This window comes from Rhipicephalus sanguineus, chromosome 3, assembly GCF_013339695.2.
Source record: "Rhipicephalus sanguineus isolate Rsan-2018 chromosome 3, BIME_Rsan_1.4, whole genome shotgun sequence".
NCBI lineage: Eukaryota > Metazoa > Arthropoda > Arachnida > Ixodida > Ixodidae > Rhipicephalus > Rhipicephalus sanguineus.
Genome location: NC_051178.1, coordinates 156,572,178 through 156,599,995, shown reverse-complemented (window position 1 = coordinate 156,599,995; position 27,818 = coordinate 156,572,178). Strand labels below are relative to the sequence as shown.

Below are 27,818 nucleotides of genomic sequence, written 5' to 3'. Positions count from 1 at the left end.
TCACCTATTGCTAATCACTTGTTGTACCAGTATTTGCTTTTCTATTGGTTGCCACTTATTGTACTAGTTATACAGCATGTTAAATATTTATTTATTTATATTCACCCGTATCTAATACCCTCAATGAAGTCCTTTCATTAATATTTCATTAATATTAATTTCATAAAATTAATAAAATAAATGCATATAGTACACCTCGCAAAGGTTCGGATTAATGTTTCGTCGTCTGGCATTACTTTAAGGCACCATGACAAACCATGCCTAAGTCGATCAAGGCTTGCGAAGTGTTACTTCAATACTATAAGGCTTGTTTTTCTGGCTCAACAGTGTTAGTTACGTCGAAAAGAAAGGAGACCGAAATTGTCGTTTTTGAATTTCGCGGTCGAGCCGCAGCGCGTCTACGTCACCGTGACGTCATGGATGTCATGGAAGTGACGGTCGGATTCGATTCCCGGCCGGCATTCCAGTGCTGATCTTGTACTTTTTTTTTTTTCCCCCGGGTGCATGCTATAGGCTGCCCAAATTCGGCGCTCTGATTTTTCCCACACACCAAAGCGCTTTTGGTGTGTTCCCTTCTTCGTCCTGCGGCGTCTATTTGCGCTCAAAGTTTTATACGAGAATAGATTCAATGGCTCCCTTTTGGTGGAGTTCTTATCTATCTTTGAACAGTTTACTTTCCTGAGCAAACTTTGCCAGAATTCACAACGTCATGGGGATAGGCAAAGTGCGTAATCTTCACCATGGCGTCGACCTTTTGGTTTGCGCATGTACCGTGATTTCCAGGCCCGATGATTGCCTGTCTCTAAGGTGGGAGGGGTGTGTTAGGATCCTCCTTTTTTTTGGGGGGGGGGGTGTATGAAATACCTGCGTCAACTTCATGTCGTGTGGTTGGACGTTCATAATGCCGCTTGTGAATTCGAAGCTGATGAGCTGGGAGCTGTCAACAGCTGTTTCATCTTCTCGTTGCCTATATGTATATAATCCATTGAGTTACGTGTTCTACTTCTAACCGTGCGTCACACTGTCTGCCCCGAATAAATACATTTTCTGCGTAACTTTCCACAGCACGCGCGCGTTTCAGCCATTTCGCTGACAACTGCTGCGAGCTTATGAGCGGAGAGAACACTCTGCTGTTTGCCGCTGGTGCCCGTATCACATCCGGGTCTATTCTAGCCGTGGCCAAAAAGCACGGGCCGAGACGATGCACCCGACCGCGGGCGGCGGCGTGGGGTTAGCGACCACGTGCCGGGGGCGCGTGGCACGCTGGCGTTCTTCCTTTTCCGGATTCGCCGTCCCCTCTGCCTCCTCCAGCTCCTCCCCCGGTCTGCCAAGCGTGCGCGGCGCAAGGCGCAAGCCGCGGCCCGTTTTCGACACGAGGCCTTCTTGCCTCAGACGGTGGGTTCATCGCGTTGGAAGGAGGAGGGGGCTTTGTCGAAGGGTGAACCAGCGCCTCCTTGTGGCGGCGCGCAGTCTTCTTGTGCGCGTCGAGTCTCGGCCGTCTTGTGCGAGTGCGCGGCGGGCGCGTTGCTCTTCGTTCCAAGATAAGCCTGGCAGTCGGCATGGTGCACCAGGCCGGCCTGCTGGCTGCGCTGGAGGAGCCGCCGCGCAAGTTCTACATCCGCAACTACCGCGTGAGTCCGTCCTCGCACGCCGCCTCCTACTCAGGCCGTCTTCCCCACTTCCTCTCTTGACCGAGCGTCTTGCAGCGATCGCGCAATATCAGCTTGCGCGATGTTTTTTTGTCCGCTCTCGAGCACGTCCTTCGAGGGGGCCACGTCCCGACTGACCATCGCCTGCCGTGACGCGCGGCTGACCCGCCTGTCCATATGATACCTGTTCTCGCGGGACTGTCTTACGAAAAGAAACGCCGCAGCGATATATTCTCTGTTGGAGGCAGTGGAGAAGGGATCTTTTGGTTTTGTTATTAGCACCACGCCCGCGTTATTTATCGCATCCCCCTCCCTCCTTTTGATACAGCTATTAACGTGCTTTTTCCCTATTACTCCACCGCCGTGCTGTTGGGCCTTTGCCCGTATACCGAACTTTAACCAAACCGCCCGAGTACATTGTCCGTTGCACGTTGTCCGTGCAGTAATCTGCTTTTGTCATCGCGGAAATTGAGTAAATGACTGCAAGCGGAGCGGTCCCCATTTCTGTGCCACGACCAGATACCACATAACACTGCTAGAATTCATGCTCGACACAGACACTGCATCTCATACATATCAAACATTATCCCTCAAGTCAAGACCCATAGTTCATCGCAAAAACAAAGAAAGGAAGAAACGTCTGTGCAGAAAATGTGGAGTACAGCTGGCGTACAGCCGTGTTCAGACTACATGCGCAACGTACGGATCGTCGGTAAGGATCGTGACCGTAAACGCAATCAACGTAATGAGTTTGTTTAGACCTTGTTGTATTTAGCGTAAAGTACGTAACGTTTGGGGCGTAAATGTTGGCGGGCAAGCGACTTTTACGACAGCTACTGATGCGACCGTTACGTACGACCAATGGGCAAAGCAGTTTCGGTTTTCATTTTGCGTTCACGGGGCTTCTGTCCTCCCCAGATTCCGCGTCTTCATGCGCGTCTTGAAAGTCACGTGTCTGCTATACTGTTTTACAAAGCCATTCCGATTCACCGCCAGACGCGAATGCGCGCACGAACCTGATGTTTAGCGAATCAGCAGCAGCTCCGCTCAGTGTCGAATCGGGCTGCTCAGAAATGGGAGTGGAGGTAACGGCGACGACATACCGCGAACAGTCGTCCCAGAGACTCTTCATGCTTGCAGAAACAGGGCCAGCGCCGTAAAGTTACGAGGCAAAGCGTAAAAGTAAAGCTTACGAAATAGTGTTGCAGGAGGCTTATGCAGAAAACGCGCAAAAAGAGAGAGAGAGAGAACTAAATCCACGGCGACGACACCCTGATGCTCCCGCATCAGCTCGCCGTGGCGTCAGTAACATTGAATAACGCGTACGCGGTTCCAATTTAGCACTTTTTCATTGATATGGAACGACTACATTGCATTCTAAATGAGAAATACCGAAAGCAAAGTTCGATCACTTTTCCCTGCTCCAGAGCAGCCCAAATGCGAGGAAGTGCTCAGATATCCGTGACGTCACGCTGAGGAACCAGCGCGCAGATTTCTTAAGAGTAGTTTGACGTTATTATGCACGCTTAGCTATGAAAATATTTTTCAGACTAAACTGTTTCAGTGTCACTGTTACGCGAGATAATGAACTTAAAGGAGTACAGACACGATTTTGAGGCATCGCGGAAGGGACATTCTCCGCACACCGGAGCCAGGAAACTCGTGTGAAATATTTTAGTTTGGTTTTGCTATTTTCGTCGCCCAGCATCTGCAAGCCAGCCCCACTACAATGGACATTATCATGACGAGTCAACGCAGTTCGCTGGGTTTGCCAACTCTGCGTCCTGGATGCAACCGAAATTGCTGTCGGAGCCGCTGGACGGCAATTCATTCCTCGTTGCCAACGTGCAACACGTACAGCTTGCAGATCGCCGCCGGAACGTCAAGAGTTGCTGTCCCCACGTGACTCAGGCACGCGTCACACTGTGTTTACACGTCACTGTGATACCGCCCCATCGATATCGGAACCTGAAGTGGAAGGAAGCGGTGTTAAAAATACATGCAATGCGCTCCGAGGCACCACGATACTCCCTCTATAGTAATCTCGTCACCAGTGCTTTTATTTAGAGCAACAGTACGAAAATTTATAAAATTCGTGTCAATACTCCTTTAACGAGCTTGTGCGAGCTTCGTTGCATAGCACTCGTGCATAGTGGAAAAGGGCAAAAACGCGTCTCCTTTGTTCAGCGGGCAAGTTGCACCGCATCATTGGCGTAGCCAGGGGACATTTACATTTTGTATATGTATATATGAAGACGTGTTGGACTAAGCCCACCCCCCACTCCGAAAAATAAATTTTGGCTACGCCCCTGCGCCGCATAGTAGAATCGTAACTTCCTGAACGTGAAGAAACGATTTGGGAAAAAAATTGATTAAAGATCTTTTTTCTGATTGCTTGCGAACATCAGGCATACTTTTCGATAAGTGATTAAGCGCTAACAGGTAAAGGCTTCTGGTTCTCTTGTCTGAGACACGTTTTGCACTGTAAAGCTTCAGTTTCGCTCAAGTGGAAGCAATATATGGAACGTTAGTCCGGAGAGCAAACTTCTTTAGCTTCCGCTTATACGTCTCAATTTCTGTTGTCTGCGGAAACATGGTTGACGTTGATGTACTAAAGTGACGCTTGTCCGCAAAAGACCACCAGTTGCATTATAGTCCTATTGTCCTAGGCGAAAAAAGAGATGTCTCTCCAAATTAATGATATGTTGCTTCTGATGCGTATTCTATTAACAGAATATTCTATTTTATGCGTGTTAGTTGTGTTATTTGGTGGAACTCAGTGTCGCAAGATGGCGCGACCGGTTCATTTCCGTTGCTAAACGAAACTAAAGGAAAGCGGCCGTGATTTTTGGACCTGCACCTCCGCGAAGCCCCGAGTGAAGCTTGAGCGCGTGGGTCGCTTATTTCAATTCCTTTACTTTTTTTCCCTTACGGCCGGCTCAACCATACGTCTCGCATGGCAAGGTTTGTCGGTTTCACGGGAAATATTTACAACGCCCCACGCTGCGTCGACTCCATTTACCTCGAGATTTATGCTCGCCATTGGGCGCGGCTCGTCTGGCTTTCGACGCTGATGCTCCTTTGCGCCGTGGCGGAAGCGTCCGTCTTAATGCACATAAATAAGGATTAGGAGAGGAGGGAGGAAAAATAACGGGCCGATTTGTTAAGCCTTCTGATCTATTGTCCTGCTGATTCACTTTGCGAGCTTCTCGCCTTGGCGGATCCAGAAATAAAGCAAAACAACAAGGGAGTGTCCGCAAGAGTTGCTTGGCTGGCTCTTTTGGTTGGCAGTGTTTCGACTTGTTCGATGTTTCGCAGCGCTGAGTCGTGGCCAGCGTTTTGAAACCCTTCTCGCGGCCTTTTTTTTGTGTGTGTTTACTTCGTGAGGTAGTACTTACGTGCGTTCGTTGTATATGTATGTGCGGGGCTTCTTTTCGCTAAGCACCCGTTTGAACTGCGCCGAAGGAAAGGGCGGAAGGAAAAGCAGGCGCTGTCTTAAGACGGCGTTCTAAAATACCCCGCCGGCTGGAACGAGAAGGGCTCGCGTCTCGGTCGCCTTTCCTAGTCATCCGCGGCTGCGGCTTCTCCGTTTCATTTGTTACGTGCAGCGTGCCTCGGAAGTGACGGCATAGTGGCTCCGAAGAATGGTCCCGCCCCGTGGTCTCCGCCACCCACGCGCCGCTCGACGGTGCGCGACTGCCTGCCAACTTTTGAAAAAAAAAAAAAAAAAGCTGCGCTTTCAAAAACAAACGCGCGCCTTCCGGGAACTTCGTTGAAATTGAATCGTTAAGCTTTTACAAGGTTGCATGTATAACGCTTCGGAAGGAGAGCCGTATGTTACGGTCACCGTGGTTACGGTACATTTGGGATGCTGCACAGAAGCCCGCGGCGCCGGGGCTCACGGTGCACGGAAGATGAGCGGTGGCTCGTGGGCCCGCCACCGTCTTGAGCGGATTGCTACGAATACTTTTTCCCCCTGGTGCATGCCCGATGTTTTCTTGCCTTTAACGAGCTCTTCCAACATTTGAGCGAATGTCAAGCCCCCGAGGGTTTGCCTACAAAAAAGAGGCGTAAGCAAGCGGTCATACTGGACATGCACGAGTCATAGTTGGTTGTCGTTGACGCAGTTTCACTTTCACGCTTTAGCTTGTCATGCCATAATTTAACGCATGAAGGGCATCGTTGCACTCGAAAGAAAGCCAAAGCGTAAACGGACGGAAAAAGACGTAATAGCGAAAATAGTACCGATCACAGGACGTCACCATGGGTTAGAATTCACGATGAGAGGTTTGACCACCACTATATCTCCTATGTGCCACGGTAAAATTTGCAGCGTTGGCCAATTTTATGTTTATTTTCAGTGGCCATCGAGGTATCTTCCTTTAGCGATCCCTTCAGATTCTCGAGGTGAACCGTACTGATGATCATCTAGTCCGCGAAAGAAGCGTGGGGTACAGCGTCCAGGCACTCAATCACCACTTGTGGAAAATCGAGTTTCTGTGTTACCACTGGGCCTCTTATAAATTATTCGTCCTGACCGCCTGTCGCGGTCTGTCCTGAGATTCAGTGGCTGAAGGCATCACCTCGGACAGTCCGGGACTGCCATGGAAGAATAGTCAAAAAGCCCGCTGAATCACGTGTGCAGTGCTGCTGTCTTTCGTCTATTCGTATTCGCACTTTCCAGCACCTATAGGTGGCGCGGAGAACGTTTCAATATGGCGGGACGAGAGGTGATGGAAGCGACACGAAAGCGTGCACGTCTCGAGAACCAGGCGGCTTACGAGCCTCTAAGCGCGATCCTTGACCTTGCCAAGGAAACACAGATGTGTTGTCGAAGGAGAGGCGGCGTTTAACGCTGGCCATATAATTTGTGGAGTACGCGAGACGACAGGTGCGGCCGTCCAGGTGGTGTCCCTCTGCCTGCAGACAAGTGCCATAAAAGGCCCGCCGCATAGAATAAATGCTCAAGTCTGCAACGCAACCGGTGCCGTAAATGTCAGTATTTCTTCTTACGTTCTGTAATCTATATATGATGTACGAGAATTGACACCAACCAGCGGTAGCGCTCGTGTGTAAACAAAGCGCCGTCCCCCCCTTTTGCGCTGCCTAAAATGTAGTGTGTGCGTTCACGGCGAGATACATGGTTCCCCGCGCCGGTTTAGCTGTGAAATGATTGTTCAAGAGTGACACGGAAGCAGTTATGTAGTGGCGATTCAGCAGATATGAGCGCGATGATGAGGTATGCCAATACCCAGCTTCCCGCACGATTGGCGTTTTCCCGTGCCGTGGGGTGGTGGGGAGACACTGTCACTTCTTCATTCTATTGTTATAAAAGTAGCATTATGTTGCTTAAAGCTTCCCGGATTCATTATGCATGTGGCAGCTGTCGCATTTTACCCCGCGAAAATTACCAGTTTTAATGTCGTCTGCATGCTTAGCATTGATTTGTTTATCTTCAGGGAGAATGCACATGCAAGGCCGGTCTCTCTGCTCAATGCAAACATGTGTTTGCCACACTGGTATATTTGAACAGGTTAAAAACCTTTTAACGACATGAATTTATCATATTTTGTTGGTTGTCTTCTACTATGCGCACCGAGGGACTAACAGTGAATGTGTGCGATATGCCGTACTAAAAGCTTCAATGTAAAAACAAACATAGAGGCATCACTGCAATAAAAGGAAATGAAATTGCATCTGGCGTTTGTTGCACTCCCAACCATGACTTTTAATAACATGTTTCTACTTAAGTCACATATTAGTTGTCCTTGTTGAAATACACACGACCATTTGCTAACTTCTTTCCCAATGCGGAGCTTGATTGTCCACAACTTCCGTCGTTTTTTCTCTTTTGGAAAGCGGTGCAAGCCGACTTTTCCAAATATTGCACGATTTGTGCATTGTGGCACACTGCACATGCGATTGCCCGTCGCTCTTAGCCCGTTTTTCTCCGTGGCGCACTACTACGACGCTCCGGCAGCCACACAAATATGCACACAAACGTGGCGAGTGCGAAACCCACCACCGTCTCCTGCCTTCCGAAAAAATCCGCGCGGTGGCGCTAGCTCATCTGGAAAGTGCGAATATTGCATGTGGGCCCCTAAGTACGATTCGTATACGCATACTCTGTCTCTGAGGACAGAAAAATGCGAATTCCTGCGCCCCGTACATGCGTTTGGCACGGAGCACGCGAAGCATAGTGATGGCGCAGGAGTGTCACACCGCATTCCTACCGCGCAACAGTGCGACCGCCAAAACGCACCTCGCCGCTCACACAAACGCCTCCCCGTGTTCGTGAGTCACCGTCAACCATGACGGACGGGGCAGGGCCACGCTGGCGCGATAGATGCGCCTGCACCGGTGCCAAGATCAAAGTCGCGACGACACTAAGAGGGGGGTGTGGAGTTCGTTCCCGCAGCTCTCTGCCCCGGGGCAGGCAGCTAGAGTCGTTGGAGTCGCTCCAGGGTCGAGGTGTTGCAAGCGTTCCGAAGGGACCGACGCGGAGCCCCGCGTTCCAGCCAGCTGCCGCAGCCAGCCAGGCAGGGAGGACAAAACTTCGCCGCGCTGTACGGGGACCTGCTGCATGCATATGGCGGCGCACACTGGGCGCTAAAGCCCGCGCTTCCTCCTTTTCCTCTTGCCACTGTCGTCACCTGTCAGGTGTGAGACGACGTGCGGCTGTTTTCGCACCCACTGGGGCGAGAAAACATGCGACAGAAAGCGCACCGGTTTGACTGCTGACAAGACAGCAACATTGTCCGGTGGCTCATGCTTGGTTTGGCGCTGCAATAGAATTTTAATAGTTATGGCGACTGCTTGCCGCTCAGGCGGTCATGGCAAGTCGCGCACGCGTACACTTTGCCCCTGCACCGTTAGATGTCAAAGCAATTTGTGGACAACATTTGGGAGCACGTCCAGGGTGCTTCATCGCATTTCTGGTACGTCTTTCGATATGCGTATCGAACACAGATTCTGGCCCCTCTGGCTCTGAAGACGTCGACGGTCGGTATCTTCAGCGTGCGAGAAAGTAAGGCTTGCAAACTTGGACACAAAACAACAGAAAGAAAGAACGAAAACGCCGGTGAACTTGGAGCACTGCAGGTAATCAAAACAAACATGGCGGCCATGGATGCGCCTGATCCCATCGCTTATTGCACTTACTGTAGTTTTTGTTTGATTGCTCTTGTGAAAAGCTGATTTCTGTATGACATTTGTGGTGGCACGGAAGGTGCCGAGCCGGGCTTCATTCAGGATTGTAGTTTCTCCTTCTTTCTTTCTGGGCGTGGAAGGTTGAGGGGAGAATGTTCGAAGGGGCTTGTGCAGCAGGGAGAGCTTCGTGTCTCCGTTTCGTATTTTAGAGATTTGGGGATTTTATTCATACCCCTTGTCCCGGGATTGTCAAAAGTGGCTAGGATGAACGTTACGGAATAAAGTGGCTAGAATGAACGGTGCTTAACGTGGTCTCGAAGTAGTTTGCAATGGTTTAGTTGGGCATCCTGTCTGTCTGGCGGCTCACTCGTAAGGGGAGGCGAGGTGCAAAAGTTCGCAAATTCGCTCAAGAAGGGCTCATTAGGTTATTTTAGCAGAGCCGATTTACCGTACGGAAAGTACGGTACGTTCGTGGTCGGCACGCAGCTTTTTTTGGTCTGCAAGACCACTATTAGCCACTTTGATCAGCTCATCACATTACCATACGCTGTGATAAACTCGCGAAGGCAAAATGCTTAAAAAAGCGACGTGCCGACCACGACGGTACGGCATTTTCGTACCGTGCGGTGCTAAAACACCCTATTCGAAGGTCGCAGGTTCGGTCCCTGCCGGCGGCAAGTTATCTTTTCGTCCACTTTACTTTCTGCACATTTATATTGCAATTATTACAAATAACATCTCCTATACTTTCCTTGGCATTATTGTCTGTTAGTTCTCATTAATATTGTGTCTAACAAAGAAAAACGAGCCCTCAAAGGCCATCTGCTTTCCTTCGTTCATAGCAAGGGTCTCGTTCTGGCAGACTTCATGCCTTCAGGTAGTATGCGAGGGATTATTGGTCAGCTGCCGGATAGTAAAAAAGATCACGTGCTACGTGACGCCAAAAGGCAGAAAAAGAGTGTTCCACACTCGCCGCCATGTCTGCGATCGGCGCTGACTAACACTCCTAGGTTTAAATGCACATATATACCCTACAAAGTTGACGGGGGATGACCGCCGCCATAGCTCAGTGGTAGAGCATCGGACGCGTTATTCGAAGGTCGTAGCTTCGGTCCCTGCCGGCGGCAAGTTATCTTTTCGTCCACTTTACTTGCTGCACATTTATATTGCGATTATTACAAATAACATCTCCTATACTTTCCTTGGCATTATTGTCTGTTAGTTCTCATTAATATTGTGTCTAACAAAGAAAAACGAGCCCTCAAAAGCCATCTGCTTTCCTATTCACGCAGTGACACATACGACTGTCGGTGGTGGCGCGGCCACGTTTTGTCGCAGGATGTCCAATCACGCTCACGTCGCAAGGGTGGGCTGGTCGCAAGTAGAATCCCAAATTGTTCGTTTGTTGACAGAAAGCGACTTGTTTTGGCTCGCTGCTCGATTTTGCAGTTGCGTGATTGTGATGTCGAGCACCGATCGACTGCTCTGGAACCAGGGGCGTAGCCAGGGAGGAGGGTGGTATGGGGTGTTCAACCCCCCCCCCCTCCCCCCGAAAATTTTCAGTTTTGCTTGCATATATATACACGCACACATACAAACGCACGCACGAACACACATAAAGTATGGTTGACCCCCCCCCCCCCTCCCTCCGAAAAAAATTTCTGGTTACGCCCCAGTCTGGAACAGTCGCTTTTCGTCCAAAAGCGACCACTGCCTTCGCGACTTCGGTCCACTAGAACATTTGCGGCCAGCGTGGCGCTCGTGGCACCTCTGAGAGTCGCTGCTGTGAATGAATCCACTTCGGACTTATGTGCGTTTACAGGTGTCGCAATCTTTGCGGCCCGGATCCGTTCTTCGCACCGTCCATATTTTTGGAGCGCGTCTGTCATCGTCTATCAGCTTCCCTCCCTGACGTTTCACCCAGGAGAGGTGGGGGAAGAGTCCAAACACCGCTCCGACGCGTGCACACAAACACACACGTAGTACGTGCTACCAGAGGCGCGTACATGAAAGGGCTTTACGTTAAGAGTAGGCGGCCATCTTGATGCGGCCAAGTCAGATGCGTCGTGGAGTCTTCTTGCGGAATTTCGGGTATCGCACCTAACCAATCTATGGATGTCACAGTATTTCGAAACAGTCTTAATATAACTTCCGGGGTTCTGCGTGCCGAAATCACGATATGATTATGAGAGACGCCGTAGTGGAGGGCTCCGGAAATGTTCTCCACCTCGAGTTCATTAGCGTGCACCTAAATCAAAGTACACGAACCTCTAGCGTTTCGCCTCCATCGAAACGTGACCGCCGCGGCCAGGATCGAACCGGGATCGAACCGCGTCTTTAGGGTCAGCAGCCGAGCACCATAACCACTGCACTACCGCGGCGGCTTTGAAGCTGTCTTCTGTACCACAAAAGATCGAGGCAATGTTGTCAGTCGTTTAGTGACATTGTTCTAATTGACATGAAAAAATTGGGAATATGCAATCCCCACTGTGGTTGACTCCCGCGTAGGGGTATACACTCTGCCCGCGGGCCACTGTCAATTGCGAGCATAGGTCGGCAAAAAAGTTGGAGCTCACTCAGACTCACTCAACAAATATATTCTGCTCTGAGGGCTCACTCGGACTCAGACTCACCAAAATTTTCCTCACTCGGACTCACTAAACTTTTTCTCAACCGGACTCACTCGAACTCAGACTCACCAACATATTACTCAGCCGGACTCACTCATACTCAGACTCACGGCTTCACTTGAGTCCGAGTGAGCCTGAGTGAGTTGACTCATGAGTCTGTGAGCGTAAAACTAGCTTTTTTTCGATCTTGGTGTCAATGCTCTTTAAAGCCAATATCTCGCATAATCGGTGCTCTACCATGCGCCTTTTGATCTGATACCTTCAAATACGAGTTATCAGTTATCCAGTAATCCAGTATAGGACATTTTATGAAACACCCGACTCACACGAGATATTTTTATCAAGAACTTTTCATGAAAGAGTTTCCGGGGGAGGTCATGGCACCCCTTCCAATTCACGTCTCTGACCAATAAATGCTGAGGTGGCGCATAAACGTGAGTGCGTTGAGATATGTGTGAATAGGCGGACAGTAACGCTGAATATTGGTAGGACCATATAGGTCGGCAATGAGAGGTGGAGCTCACTCTGACTCACTCAAGAATTATATTTCGCACTTAGGGCTCACTCGGACTCGGGCTCACCAATACTTTCCTCAGCCAGACTCGGACTCACTAGAAATTTCCTCAACCGGACTGACTCGGACAGGGGCGTAGCCAGAAATTTTTTTCGGGGGGAGGGGGGGGTTCAACCATACTTTATGTATGTTCGTGCGTGCGTTTGTATGTGCGCGTGTATATATACGCAAGCAAAACTGAAAAATTTCGGGGGGGGGGGGGGGGTTGAACCCCCCAACCCCCCCCCCCCCCCCCTTGGCTACGCCCCTGGACTCGGACTCAAACTGACCAAAATATTGCTCACCCGGACTCACTCAGACTCACGGGCCGATCTGGGTCTGAGTGAGTCGACTCATGAGCGAGTTTGCCGACCTATGCTTGCGAGTGCATGGTCAGTTCTCGAGTGCGCTGCTTTTGCAGACGAGCGTTCTGTGCAGCTGCATGCCGTCGGTAGCGGACGCAAGCATTTCGTTTTTTTTTTTTTGTCGCCTTTTTCTTTTTTTCGAGCAGGCAGCAATTGGGCGATATTCATCCGACGACGTGGATGAATACGTAATCATGCAACTCCGGCGAGTTGGTGAAACAGAGATAGCGCCGGTACCGCTTCTGCGCGTAATTCTGTACGAGTGACGTCCTAACTTATAGCTGCATGGAAACACCCCGCAAACTCCCAGGGTCGCCGCGTTGCTAGGATGCCGCTTCGCCCCATGCTTCGCGGTGCCCTTCGCAACACCGTGCGGCCATGGACGCGTCCAATACAGCGCTTCGCGGCAGCTAATGCTAGCCTGCGCCTGTCACGTTGCTGACACCGCGACGGAGCCGTATGTGCGTACATACAGCCGAACCCTCGCGCTGCACATGTGCTTGGAACAAAGAACAATCAAAACGATGCTTCCTGCCTGGAGCGCGGGTAGCAGGCGCCTTTCCGGGGAGCGTTTCCGCCCTTGTCCCGGGACCGCCGCAAAGAACTCGCGCGCGCCGACCGTCGAGCTTGCAGAAGACGTTGCGCTCACCGACCATATAGTTTCGGTTCAGCGTTTCGCTGTGAACTGTATTCGTCCCCTCCTGAAACAAGCTGAGCGACGACGCTTGTCTGAGCTGGTGCATGCATTGCTGACACTCCAAGCCGAGGAGCTTGAACATGGGTATGAGACTCGTATTGTTGTTTTGTTGGAATGGCGGGTAAAGAAAGCAGCCGAGTCCCGTTCGCGTTTTGTTTGGCTCATCATGAGACGGTGCTTATGTGCCACCTCTGTTGGCTGGCTTCCAGAATGCTGTCGGGGCATAACCAGGGTTTTATTTGGGGGAGGAGGTCTGGCCCACGATGTGCCTATGTGTGTTCGTATGTGTGTATCTGAATACAAACTGCAAAAAATTCCAAGGGGAGGGAATTAGACCCCCCCTTCCTCTCTAACTATGCCTATGCATGCTATACTTCGACATTCCAAAGAAGTGTAGAAGTGCAGCCGCTGATCTTATATTATTTAAACAGAGACATATGAAACAAGTGTGGAGTATTGAGGTTTTGTGAGGAAGCTTTTAGGACCAGTGTAAACTTTTGCAGTCCCTGTGATATGCAGAAATACACCTGAAATTAATGTGAAATACAAAGAGGCTTTTGTTGGATCGCAGCTGATACAGTGTGATTGATCTTTGGTGGTTTTAAAGGAACACCGAAGAGAAACAATAAATCAGTCTAACTGGTAAAAACTAAATTCTGGCTACCATTAGAAGGGCCACCAAATGCTTCATGAAAATTGTCAGAAATTTATTAATAAAAAATACATGCTGCAAACCCACTGAAACTTCATGAGTTTGTGTTACAGTTCTTTATAATTTACGCCTTTTACATTCCTTAGGTAATTTCTGCCAAACTCCCGTTTACAAATTCTTGTTGTAGTTTGGAAAGTTATTGTAATAAATCGGTTATGTTTGCTTTGAATGGTGCAATAGATGCAGTTTACCACTTGAAGCTTTAATTGTGCAGATGTTTGTCTTGATGAGTTAGAGCTCTAAACTTAATTCTTCACTTGTACTTGTTTAGTTTCCACCTTGTTTTAGTAAATATGGTATATGTTTCTAACTTTTTCCTTCTCACATGTGGGTATGAAATACCTTACATTTATAGTGAATGTGTCAAAATTGTTGCAGAATTGAATTTAGCATTTCGTAAGCACGAAGTTGACCTTACTGCATGCATAAAAGAATGCATTAGGGAATGCTCCTATATCACTCAAGGTGATAGTTCGTATATACTGAAAAGAATGAGCCAAAACTGACATCCCCATGGTTATGGCACTGAGCCAGCTCTATTTGCAACTATGTGTTCTTAGGCGGTATATTTAGCTTGTGCCCTTTCTTTTTAAGCAGATGCAAAATGTGTAAGTGCTGTAATTTGGCATCCAGAGAACCAACCAGGTTGGAGGCAATTTGTTGCATTTTTTAAAGGGAGTCAGACTCTGGTGACTATTGCTGGAAATGCACTCTTTGTTTAGGCCCTCTGTGATCTTTGCAAAAAATGATGTAAATAAGATTTTTTTGTTTACATTTAGTATCAGGTTTACATAGTTGAAAAAGCACATGCACAGTGCTCAGTGCCATATTATTGTTTGGAGGGCGTTTTTTTTTTCATCAAAGCGCAGGTTCATCTGTGCGTTTCCTTTCTTTTCATCATTGTATTTAGTGTGTTACGTAGTAGTTCGCTACTCTAATTTGCTAAGAGTTTTTCAACAAAGTGTCATTTCTTCTATTGTGCTAAGCAAGCATTTCGTTTTCTGCAATATGGCTATAGGTTGCATCATTTTCATGTACTGTTCATTTTCTTTTTCATGCATTGTCTTTATCTCATGATTAATTTGTCATTGTATTGCCCCTCCTGCATGGACCAGTGTATTGGCCTGCAGTATGAATAAATAAATAAATAAATAAATAAATAAATAAATAAATAAATAAATAAATAAATAAATAAATAAATAAATAAATAATATTGCAATTGCTCCAGCTGCATTTTTTAGAGTTCTTAAATGGACTAAATTTATATAGTGTGTATGGCCTGGGCTCAGTTGCCTTCGAATTCAGCATGAAGTTCACCTGCAAAGCAGCACTGCACCTTCTTTCTGTGTCTTCACACACTGAAGCATAGTTTCCAAGAGGTGACAATATCAGTAGTAGTTTGTCTCTGCCATGACATTGCAGAAATGAGGGAATGTAATGGGTTGGCACATCTGTATAAACTCTCCTTGAATCGAGCAGTTATTTGCAACTGTATTTTTATAATTGTTTTGATCATCTACACAGTACACTGTTCTTTTCTTTTAATTTGACATGTAAAATTCATGTAACTGAGACAAAAACATATTTTCTCTAAATTACATTCAAAATTTCACTGCTTTTTACACCAACTGTAATGCACAATAGCATTGGCAGTCTGTAGAAACACAAGAGCAATCTTAGTAATTATCTTAAATGATCTGCCTTTACTTAATAGGTTTCGATTTGAGCCTGTAAGTCTGTTGTCGTTTAATTGTTGTATGCACTGTTGCATGATCCATGATGTCACACTGACATGCTGGTAATGAAGATTCCGTGTGAACCTGAAAATACAGAAATTATACGTTTATTTTGCCTCTGGGGGCCAAATTTATGAAAATACAATTCTTAAGGAATGCTTTGCCATTCTAAACTTAATTGAATGTCTCTCTATAGTGTCTCTTTCAATGCAATGTATAAGTTGGACAACTTTGCATGCAGCAAACAGTGATAAAAGTAGCCCATCTAAATATCTGCTGACAACATTGTGGAAGGTACTCGACATGGGCTGGAACAATGCACACATTTGCAATTATCAGTGAATGGCAGTGTGGAGTGCTTACCATTCATTGATTGTATGGCATCATTCGCAATGCCAGTCTGTCAGTACTGTTTTCACAGTGCCACTTTGCATGGCAGTCTCTATTTCTCTGGCTATTTCCTGTATTGTAGTTTTGTGGACGTGGACATTACACTGGCAGTAGAAATTAGTGTAAACTGTCTTCTCTCATGGCCAAACCACTGGTTCTTCTAGACCGTAGTCATAGAAATAAGGAAATGCATTTGTGAAAGGAGAGAAAGAACAGAATACATTAAATATTATGTTTGAAAAAGGAGACAAGAAGACGAATGAAGGAAGAGGGCACCTGCAGATTACAGCACAGTGCCCTCTCTACACCTTTCCAATAATTTCCAGGCACTGGGCGCGTTAAGTTGGCGCGCTCCGAACTCCAAAGGAACACGCTCGAATGAGCTCGAGTGCAACGCCTTCGGAGCTTAGCTTAACGGTGATTTCCGCCTACTGCTTTCGGGGGCACGAAAGCTTCACATGGCGAATGTTATGTTGCTTCCGTGGCAGGAACGAGTGGAGAAGGAGAACGCATTTCGTCGGAGGAGAGAGTCGGAAACACATCATTTCTTCGGAAGCCGTAACAGGCGCGGTCTCTCGCGCACGCCCTCGTGCATCGTCTCAGGGTTGGAGTGTGTAGAGCGCACTCCGTAATCGCGCACCGGAAGTCGCTTTTCAACTGTTAAATTTACAAGAGTGCACTCCGCCGGCTAGAGCGCGCTCGAGCTCCTTAACTTAATGCGCCCATTGTCTCCTGCATGTGTTTCTCCTTCTTGCAAGGGTTCTGATAGCGCTACTTTTCACATCCTGAAGTTATTGTTATGGGCCATGCCACATTTACCCAAATGTGGACCATGCCAAATATGGACCATGCCACATTTATCTTAGGGATTTAGTTAATGAAAGTCAGTACAGACGTCTGAAATGGCCTGGAGTGAAATTTGTTGGCACCATGCCACTTCTCTTTGACGTCAGCTTTGAGCAGTTTTCTAAGTTAGCGAGGGAAATCATAAACTTTTCACCATTGCTAATGCAATGTCTGGGAGTCTCTATTAAAGTGTTTTTGAAGTAGACAGCAAATTTTCACTACCTTATGTGAGAGACATGTCTTAAGTACCTAAAATGGATGTATTTCTGATACTCGAAAAAGTATGAGTTTCCTAAATAAATGCTGCCAAGTCGGGTAGCCTTGTAGTGTGTGGATTGTAGGGTGTTGTTATCGCCTCCTCAAGGCCCTTATTTTGAAATTTCTCCAGAGGTATATGTTACGCTCAGGCTGTGAAATTATCAGATTGAGAGCTGGAACGTTACATGAATGGATGCATTTTATTAGCATCTCCTTAAAAACAGGATGTGGGCAGATGGCTGCTAGCTTTAATACCGGTGGTTTATTCATAATGTCATGTCTATGTCATACACTGCAGTGCACAGTCTTGTAGCTACGATGGCAATGTCGCAAAGCAAATAACACTTTGTCTCTACGTGCTGATAGCACACTGACTTTGTTTGGGTTGTCTGCTGCAGGCGGAGGCTCGGCTAGCACAGCGCAGGCAGGCCCGAGCCGAGGCCAGGGCAATACGACTCCGGGAGCTCGAGAAGCAGGCCCGTGAGGTATGTGCCGCTACCGCTGCATGTTTGCTTACACGTTATCACCATTCCCTTCAAACGCTTCACATACCACCGCTTTCTTTCCCAACCCTTTCCTGTTTCAGAATGACGAGCAATTGGACAGGCATTGTGACAGTGGCCCAGAGCCTGTGCGACCCATGCGCATCTCAAGAGAGGTGAGCTGCGCCACCCACATTCAGTGCTTGTGGGGCACTGATCATACTGGTTCAAGATGATTCACTCATAGGATTCTGTTCTTGTCAGTCATCTTTTTCCACAAACTTCCCCTAATTGATTTACTGCTAATGTGCTCATAGCTTATCTATGGATCTGTTTTAGACATGAGGGCAGGTTTAGGCCAGTGCAGCATGTCTATTTTATGCAACGAGGGGAAATCTTGACAATGTTATTTATAGAGCGTGGGCTTACCTGCTTTTACTACCTTAAACATAAGCCCTTGGATGCCTTTATCAACCTAAGCTTACCATGTTTGTAGTCGCAGCTTAACTGCTGCTTGTGTATTCTTGCACAGAACGACAGGTATGTGTTTTGCTTGTAAGGAAGCTCACATTTCAGCCTAGCCTCAATCTGGAATGCCCTTTGTATCCAGCACTCTACGTTCGACAGATATGGAGTTCCTTTTATCAGTGTTATCAGTGTTATCGGGGGATCCGTAACCCGTGCAAGACGCTGTCGCAGCATCAGCTTGTCTTCGAGTTGTAATCGTTGCAGTCTCTGACAGGATGGGGCCATCATACGTGCGTTTGTCTCAATGCTTGTGCTAGTATGTTTTGAACTGATGCTCTCAGTACTGATAAGTCATTTTGTGACGTTTGGTGAAGCAGTATAGACTGGTAGTTATGTGCACTGTGCTTGATTTCAACGGCTGTTTATTGTACCTGAGCCGATATTGTTGCCACGCAATTGTTTCATCATGTGGTGAAAGCGAGTTTGCAGAAAAACAAGCCGTTTGCGTCACAATTGTTGCGTTCGTCATCTGCCTTCACTGTTTATCAGTAACATAATGACACACCCCTTGCGCACAGGGTCGCCCTTTCACATCGGGCTCCTCTTACTCCGGGTCCCGGAGAAGCAGCGAGGACTCGACTGATGGCCTCGATGGCCGCGACATCAGGGTATGCACGTGGCCACTTGTGGCAGTCTCTCTTTCTTCGGCACATGACTTTGGGAGCATACATTGTGGTATTGGCTGCATAACATTGATGCCCCTTTAAACTCTCTTTGTCTAGGAACAAATTGAAATAGAGTAAACATAGAGCTGTGTTCCTGAACTCACTTGGGAACTAGGTTTCACACGGGTAGTTTAGACAAGTGACAGTGCCTCATGAACATGTCGTAGCTACACCTTTCCTGCCTGCCAAGAATTTGCACAAAAATAAGGGTGCATATTACAATGAACTGCTTTTTCTTTTATTGTAGTAATGATTTCTTTATGAAAACAAACCCTTATTGTTGTAATATCAAACTGCTTACAAATGCTAATTAGTGTGAACCATTACTTGAACATATTTAGAAGGCTGATGTAGATAACACTGTCAGATACAAAACTTGCCAACATAAAACTAGGCTTACTGAAAAACACTGCTAAGCTGAATGCATTGGTGCAAAACATATGTGCATGTTTTTGAGGAAGTTGGAGCAATATTTTTGGGATGAACAACATTTCTTATGTAGTGCAATATTTATTTATTACTATAATAGAATAGAAATGAATCGGCATGTGGAAGTTAAGCTCTTGTCAGCAGCTATTTTATAGTAGCAAGAATTCGGTTGCAGTTTCTATTACGTGGCCTGTGGTTGTATCAATTCAAAATGCTGTTTTCTTTTGCAGCATCAGCTGCAGGATGTCGAGGAGAGCTTCCGCAAGGCCATGATCAGCAATGCACAGCTTGACAATGAGCGCACCGCGCTGGCCTACCACGTGGACACACTCAAGGATGACATGGAAGAGCTCACCGAAAAGTTCCTGCACGTCCAAAAGGACCACAGGGACAAGTCGCGGGTCAGTTTCACGGGCTTCCTACCTCTGGCTTCACCTAGAACGCTGCTTTGTGTAGTTGAAAGTGCTATGACTTACGTGGCACAGAAACGAAATGCAGCTCCTCTAATAATCATGGCATTAAGCTACTTATTCTAAGTGCAAAACAATTAATTGAACTGCTAATTTACTTAAGGCTGTGAGACCTGTAAACAGAGATGCTTGTACGGACAGCAAAGTGCGGAACAGCAGTGCGGGACAACAACAGATTGCAGACAGATACCTTTAGGCGTGTTTGGTTTCCACGCATATGCACAGAGCTACTAAGGCAGAGTATGTAGTTTCAGGGGTGGAAGCTCTGCGCCATTTGCGCCGCGCTGCGCCAATGCTCTTCTGCTGCGCCATCCTGCTCCAAAATGCATTATTGCGCCGAAACTGCTCCCAAGCGGTGTTTGGTGCATGGCCTCCTCGATGGGCTCCGGTGCGCCGCCGGAACCGATCACCGAGGGTATACGTTTGGTGCCTTCATGTCGCTGTCATACGTGTCATGGCGCGCCTATGCGAGCTTATGTCATCATCACATCACTTGGCGCGCTCTCGTGACAATGTCGAAGGCGCAAAAAAGCTAGCGAGCCTACAGGAGCTAGCTACAAGAAAGTGAGTTGGTGCGGCCATATTTCGATTGTGACGCCGGCGGCAACGGAGTTTTTTGGCGCGCTGCGCGCTCGAGGCGGTTTGTGTCATCGTGGCCTGGGATTGCGAACATGAATAAAAGTAAGTGCGCGCGCGTTGACGCTTCATAATGTCGAAAAGGTTCTATTTGCTGCGAATATTTAATTTGATGGGAGGCCATGAGGATAATGCGAGCAGCTGCCACGGACGTATACGCGCGACCATTATTTAGAAACTTTGCATTAAGGAAACTGCTGTAGAGCTGAGTGTGTAATATGGATTTTGTGTCGTAAGTCTGCATGAGAAAGAAAAATTTGTTTTATCCATTTGCGGCCAATGAAGCCACTACCAACCTCGAAACCACTCACAGAGCTTCGGTTTATGTAAGTCGGTTGGACCATTTCCGAAACTCATTTTTTTTTAGTGAGAGCGTGCCTCTCCATGTGCAGAATTTTTTGCATTGTACACAAGCCCTTAGACCTTATAAATGCAGCATGTAAACACGCTCATGCAGCGACGACCTTAGTCTCGCCAGTGCGATCGGTCGCGTTGTTCGATTTTGGCTCGTCAGAACCTGCGCTCGGCTCGTGGTCGAGTACGCTGTAGCTCATACCATCCGCAGCACATGACATGCCGCTCGCCGCCGTTGCTGTGTGTAGTTTGGTACATAGGTGGCGAGTGAAGAAATATACAAAAAAGAACAAGATAGACACTTGGAAGCACAGGCGTGCGCAGGGTTCCCCATCAGGGGGGCAAAGGTTCATCGCAGTGCCCCCCCCCCCGTTGCCCTACTAAGTCAATGTATGCGGCAGATTTTGCACCCCCCCCCCCTCTTAGGTGACTAGAAGGGTCAATGTACGGGGCAGATTTTGCGCCTCCCCTCTTGGGTAATTAGGGCCCCCCACCCCCCCACCCCTGCGCGCACGCCTATGCTTCGAACGTTTATTACTCAAAACACGAATGTGAGGTAGTACGAAAACAGAACCACGGGATACAAATTGTGCGCTTGAGTATCATCGCACCTCAAGTACCATATTTGCGTGCATATAACCGACACCAATAATTGACAAACCTTGAAAGGGAACTTGAAGAGAAAAGGTGGAAGCACGAGGCGCAATTTTTGGCGTGATTTACGCGCGCCGAGGGACGCGCGTGTTTTTTGACGAACGCCTTCGCGAAGTCGTGCCGTTGCGCCCCGAATTGCTTGATTTCATGCGCGACTGACGCATGGTCGGAGGGTCACGCATGTCATTTTGACGAACACCATCTCAAAATCGCGGCGCCGCGTCTTCCTACTCGAAGTAGAAAAGAAAGCGCCTCGCGCTGCGCATCGCCTGCTCGTCCGACAAGCGGAATTTAGGGTACAGACGCGTGTTTGTTTGGTTTCTTCCAGTGCCTCCAGACGGCGCTGACCTCCGCGCATTTCGAGGGAAATTTTTGAAGCCGGCATGGGCCTTTGACGAAAATGTAGCAACCCAGCAAACACGGCGCAAAAACGCCGCTGCTGAAAAACGTTCATTACCATGAACGTTTTTCATTTGTCAGTCTAGTCAAGTGTAGCTATTCAAAACATTGCTTATCTCGTTTTCCTGAGTCATTGCTCTATCACAGCTGTGATGTTTTAATGATAACACGTAGCGCGCGTGCGTGTATGTATATATATATATAATATATATATATATATATATATATATATATATATATATATATATAATCATTTGTGTTAAGTGTGGTTGGTTCATCAGTGTTGAATGTTTTCTAAAATCGTTGGAATGTCTTGTGTTTACCAGAAATAAAAAAATAAACAATGATGTTTGACCCTACAATTCTGCTCCAAAACAAACTTGCATTGCTCCAAAACACTAAAGCGCGCTTCCACCCCTGTAGTTTAAAAAAAAACTGTGCAGTCCTAACAAGCCAAAGCATCCGCTCTCATGAACTTCATTCGGGTTTGCTGTGGTTGTTACTAACAGTAAATCAAGACCCGGATTCTTCTTGCTCGTGTGATGCATGAGGTAATATCACGTGCGCTTTTGGTTGTGACAGGCACTGGACCAGCTACAGAGGGATCTGCGGAAGCTACAGGAGGAGAACACCTTACTGCAGGAGGGCATCCGGCAGCGAGATGAGCTCATCGAGGTGCGTGCGTGTTTTGGGAAAGTCACTTTGAGTAGCAACAAGTGGGAAAGCACCAGGTGGTACGATAGTTGACTCACAACCTTGACTTATGCTGGCGCAGGCGAACGGTCTAGTACTGGTGCAAAACGGAGACGGCCCGGACCTTGTCACACAGGAGGCAGCCGAACTACTGGACCAGGCAGGACACGGCTCCTTGGGTGAGGAACTGCAGTTTGCTCAGTTATCAACACAGGTTCATCTCCTAGGGCACCGGTTTGTGCTTTAGTCTCTGCGTGAGCAGGCCAGAACAAGGTTTTTCTCTTAAGACAAAGTTGACGATGTTCCACAAGTTAAAGGAAAAAAATCTTTTAATTCATTGTGAAAACATGAAACGTGCCTGGGTTTCACTGTTTAGAAGCGCAGTTGTGCTGCATTGTTAATTGAAAAAATGTACAAATGTCCCAACCCGCACCAGCTAGCGATGAAGTGAAGCCTTTCTGTTGTATTCATGAGAGCACAGCCTATGGCTTCAACGGCCAAAAAAATTTGTTGCTTGAATGCACCAGAAGAGCACGTGTTGATAGGATGCTGAGCAGACAACATGTTGTGGATGAACATATCTTGAGGAGCTTTAACTCTTCCTGTTGGCTAAGGAACCTGCATCCTTTACAGTGCTTCAGGGAACTTCAAAAAAAGGGCATAGCACACTATAACACCAGCAGGAACTAATTCTCATATTTAAGCATATATTAATAAAATAATTTATCTATGTGTAAAAGAGGAAATTATCTCAACCAAACCTTCAAGGTGTCTCGATAGCTTGAGGTCACAGCTGCTTCCAAGCTTTGGAACTGTTGGAATATTGACATGAAACCCATTATTTTTTTATTTGCATTTGCAGATGTCCGGTTGAAGCGGTTTGCAGAAGAGAAGCAGCAACTCCAAGATGAGGTGCGCAATTTCGATGCACGGTCTTAAGTTTTGGTGTAATATTAAAAGAGAAGTGTCCTTGCGCATTCTTCTTTGCTCCCTTATGAAGCGGCACTGGACTCATTCAATCTGGTCTACATTTTTACAAATGTTCTCGCACTTTGCAGATAAATCGGCTGCAGTTGGACTTGGCTGAGGAGCGCCAGAAAGTGACTCGTCTAGAACAGATCTCACTTGTGCATGGCCCACAGACCAATGGACCTGAAATGAGGCTCATTGAAGTGCAAAGTGAGTCATGTGGTTTAGCATAACTACGAGAACTCGTGTGTCACCGTTTTGCACACCCCGAGACCTTAGCCCAGGTGTCTCAAACACGCGGCCCGCGGAGATTTCGCTAGTGGCCCGCTGCGGCCAACAAAGAACCGTCTTCGTCCAATATACTTTAAATTTTCTTAGCTATGTTCATGGCCTACAAAGGCGTGACTGCTCTCAGGCAATTTTTTTCGTGAGGCACCCCTTGCGGCCACCATGTCTTGAAACATGACCGTGAAAAAAAAAAAACTATATTTCAGAATCGGCATCCATATTTGAGTCATTCTGGAGATCGGTAGTCATGTGTTGTTCGAATCCTGATGCCAAATCCCCTTCAGAAACGATCCATATATAAGGTACGGGAAAGTTAGCCTTTGAAATGGCAGCGTTAGCGCTGACATTTTGTACAAACTACCTCCTCCCCTTCTGCTTCTACCCTCACTGTCCCGGCCCTTGCGGGACTAAATTTCGTGACTGCCGCCCACTAGATGAGGTGAGTTTGAGACTCCTGCCTTAAGCACTGTATGGGCAGTCTCTAGTTGGGCACACTCTTGAGTTGGCCCGTGTCTGCGTAACTGTGGTTTATGGGAAAGGTAGCACAGGCTGTAGGAAACTAGCCAGCTATGGTACAGTGTATTGGAACCATGGTGCACAGCTTGCACATAAGTTAACGGGTGTAAACACTGATGAAATTAAACTTGGAAGAGTTCAGCACTACTGGTGTTGTTGATTAATCATTGTGATTCTGCCACACTATTGTTCATAGAAAACGTTCATCCCACTTTTGTTGACCGCTCATGAAATGAAGCCTCAGCAATGTTTGACCATTAAAATTGCAGAGTGCCTGAGATGATACCGCAGTGTGGAAAACGTAATTTTTCTTTAATAGCATGATGGGTTCTAAGTCCCTGAAAAACGTCAATGGAAATGGCACTCGCAGATAATTTGAAAATTGTCATAGCAGCTAAAGCGAATATAACTGGCGATACTGACACCATAGTGTTGAGCTGCTTAAAGAACTGTTGGTCCGTAGGCAAGCACTATGAACGCGCGATGTGCCCTGTTCATGGGGAAATACGGATGTACCAAACTGAAGCCAAATGCATTGTAGGCAGACATTTCCTCACTAATGAGATTAGTTGCACTTGCACACAGTACAGGTTCTACAGGCATGTCTGAGCCCATGGTGTTTTCGATTCTTACAGATGTGTTAACATGCTTTATATATATATATATCCGAGCTGTTGTACATCTTACGTGCAAAGCTCAAAGTACGCTGTGCAACAATACTACATTTTGCACAAGATCAGCCCATGTTATTAGGTGATGCCGAAAATCGTTCTGGTAAACATACCTTGTAAAATAGTCGTCATGCTTCATGATGGTTCCAGCAGTTTGTTGTTAATCTGCTGGTCTGACATTGAAAGTCTTGAATTATGCAATTTGGGGTCAAAAGACCTCACGAGAAGCATGGTTGTTGCCATAGAAAGGTCCATCTTGTGCTAAAGCATGCATTGTTAATTCAGCGTGATGGCCTTCTTCTCGCACAGGGGAAGCCAACAAGCAGGTGGACGACTACAAGTACAGGCTGCGCAAAGCTGAGCAGGAGAACATTGCACTCCAGAGCAGTGTAAGTAGCAAAGACTGACATTTATTGTACATTCACAAATGTACCTGTCGACTCCAACTTCTTCTATGACTGCGCCGAAAAAATGTCATCACTACTCCTTAGAGTTGAATAGTCACCGTGCTGTAGCAATGCTTTTCAGCAATTAGTGCTGTAAGCAGCAACTACAGCAAGAGGCAAGATATGCAGACAGGTAAAACTGCCTGCAATGCCGTTTTTGTTTCCACAGGTGTCACGGCTTGAGACTCAGGTCTTGCGCTTCAAGTCTACGCTCGAGGAATCCGAGAAGCTTGAAGATGATTTGAAGGCTGAGAAACGCAAACTCCAGAGAGAGGTGAGCACATTGTTGGTGGTGCAGACGCTTGTAGAACGTGGCAAATGTTAAAAGAATAATCGAAATCATAAATGTGTATGGGAATGAGGTCATCATGTAACGGGAGTGCGTGTGTAAAAATATAATGATGCAGCTGTGAACTGTTCATCTTGTTCTTCTGCTTCTGTCTACCTGCAGTAGCCTAAAAGGAGATACTATGCACAAGCGTAAAGTTGTGCACCCTGACAGCATTTATAGCCTTTTTCAGGCTTTTCATAGTAATTACTTGCTCATTGTAGAATATGACTGGATGAAATGCCTTGTTACTCATTTCTGGACTCTTAAGTGTTGAAGTAGCATCATTATTTATGCAGTGCAGACTTATGTTATTTTTCAGAACTGTGACCTATCATAAAGCACTCTATTGCTCTGCTCTCATTAAGAGATCATTCAAAGCCAGGGTGAACCATCTTCAATTAGGAATACATTATATCTACATTTTATCAGTCTGTAGCGGGCAACCCTAGGCCCATGTTCTTATGCTGAATGTTTAACTTTTAAGTAGAGTCTGCTTATAGGAGTAGCACACACAACAAACTCTAGATTAGTGCAAGCAGCTTTTCTTCATTAAGGAATTTTCTCAATGGGCTTGTAGAACGTTGTTATATGCCTTATTTTAAGGCAGTAAGCCATTTTTATTGTAAGGTAAGGGCCACATGTTGGTTTTGTACATTATTCATCCTATGCTTTTGCTTACTCCTTTGTAGCATGCTTTAAAGACCATCACTTTTTTTTTAACACATGCTGTGCTATATGGCATATCACAGTTAAATAAATGCTTACAGACACTCTTCTTGAAGTAGCCACATAGTTCGCCAGGGGGAACTTAAAGGGGTGGTGTCATAAAATTTTTGGCTTGCGTGTTCTTTGTTGCAAACGTTTCTTATTGCTCCAGGAAGCATGATACACGCTCCAAGATTGATGTATTCTCACTAAATATTTTAATATCTCCTTATTTATGTGAATGACTTTTGGTTTTGGTTTCTGGGCATCGATTTGGACACTGACGTCACTGTGTGGGAAGCTTGAACACGTAGGCCCACAATACTGTGGTGAACGCAGTGCTGCATCGTCTGCTCTCGCACACACAAGCGAACAGCCATCCGGATGCCTTCAACACTCGTTAAAATTCTCTAATAGAGAGTATTAGCGTGTACAGTATTCTGCTATACGCAGAGATATTTCCGGAGCACCAAGTGAACGGACGATGGTATCGACATTTTGGGAATGCTTCATGCAACCACAATTATAGGTGCATTTCTTATTAGCTGAGTGTCCGTGGTGAGAAATGTTTAAAAAGGTAACACATTCGGAACTACGCCGCTGCCGAGAATACACACCAGCAGAGAATTAGAATACATTAGGTTTCTACAACAGCAATTCTGTGCTTGCCTGGTTCACCTTAGCACCACCAGGTTACCCCACCTATCCGGCCTCTCACGTTTACAGCCACGGCAATGTGGTCTGCTAAAGCAAAGAAGTGTGCGAACGAACTAAACTTCTCTAATGTCGCCTTCGCAGGTTCACGTGATGATACAAAGCACTTTGCACAATGCGAGCAAGTTTAGCTACGTCATCTACAAGCTCAGAAAAAATGAGTGTAGTTCGCAGCCGATGCTCTCTTGGCTTGCCCGATGCAGCGGAGCTGTGGATTACCGCTCATTGCATGCCACTCTAATGCAGTCTTATGTCACTAAATCTTTTGTTACGCTTCCTACACAGTTACGTCGGTGTCAGTTGCGCTAGCGATGGGTCTCGATCGTGAGAATGAGCATTTAGACACACTTGGAAGCGATACATTCTAAACATTTGCTGTGTGCAGTACTTCGTGCCGAGTGTCCTTGCATTCAGAGGAAGCCTACAGCAGACTTTTTATAGCCTCAAAATTTGGTGTCACCACCCCTTTAACATTCACTGTTAAAAATTCTAATCTGTGGGCTGGTTCTTGCGCTATGACGCCTGTTGTTATTAGCACGCTCGACTGTAGTACTAATGTTGTCATAGCCACAGGTACTCGAGAAGGCTCTTACGGCTGGAAAACTCGGCTGAATGAAATCTCGTTCAAAGGGAGGTGCATTAGCTCAGCACCTTTCTGATATTGCAAATTTTGCTTGGAGAGTCTCCAGTCTGCTCGACGCAAATGCAACTGTGGTTTTCTTATGTTCATTATGGCAGTGGGACGCAATCAAGAAGGCCAATTTCGCCTATGTCCTTTTATGCTCTTCCAGTGCCGAGAAGCTCAGGCAAGGATCGAAGAGCTGGAGACGGCCAACAAGCACCTCCAGAAGCGTATCGACAAACTCAAGTCAGCACGGAACAG

At 46.9% G+C, this 27,818-nt stretch overlaps 1 protein-coding gene across 1 annotated transcript in view; it reads left to right on the top strand.

The window, feature by feature from the left end:
- The first annotated feature begins 1,452 nt into the window (after window positions 1–1,452).
- Window positions 1,453–27,818, top strand: part of LOC119386009 (leucine-rich repeat flightless-interacting protein 2) — a 27,171-nt gene continuing 805 nt past the window's right edge. Inside the window, exons 1-12 of the mRNA XM_037653363.2 lie at window positions 1,453–1,631; window positions 17,384–17,470; window positions 17,572–17,643; window positions 18,514–18,603; window positions 19,320–19,490; window positions 22,185–22,277; window positions 22,378–22,474; window positions 23,158–23,207; window positions 23,354–23,474; window positions 25,049–25,128; window positions 25,355–25,459; window positions 27,727–27,816. Of these exons, the coding sequence (XP_037509291.1) occupies window positions 1,560–1,631; window positions 17,384–17,470; window positions 17,572–17,643; window positions 18,514–18,603; window positions 19,320–19,490; window positions 22,185–22,277; window positions 22,378–22,474; window positions 23,158–23,207; window positions 23,354–23,474; window positions 25,049–25,128; window positions 25,355–25,459; window positions 27,727–27,816 (1,128 nt within the window). The 5' untranslated portion in view covers window positions 1,453–1,559. The remainder of the gene's footprint in view (window positions 1,632–17,383; window positions 17,471–17,571; window positions 17,644–18,513; window positions 18,604–19,319; window positions 19,491–22,184; window positions 22,278–22,377; window positions 22,475–23,157; window positions 23,208–23,353; window positions 23,475–25,048; window positions 25,129–25,354; window positions 25,460–27,726; window positions 27,817–27,818) is intronic.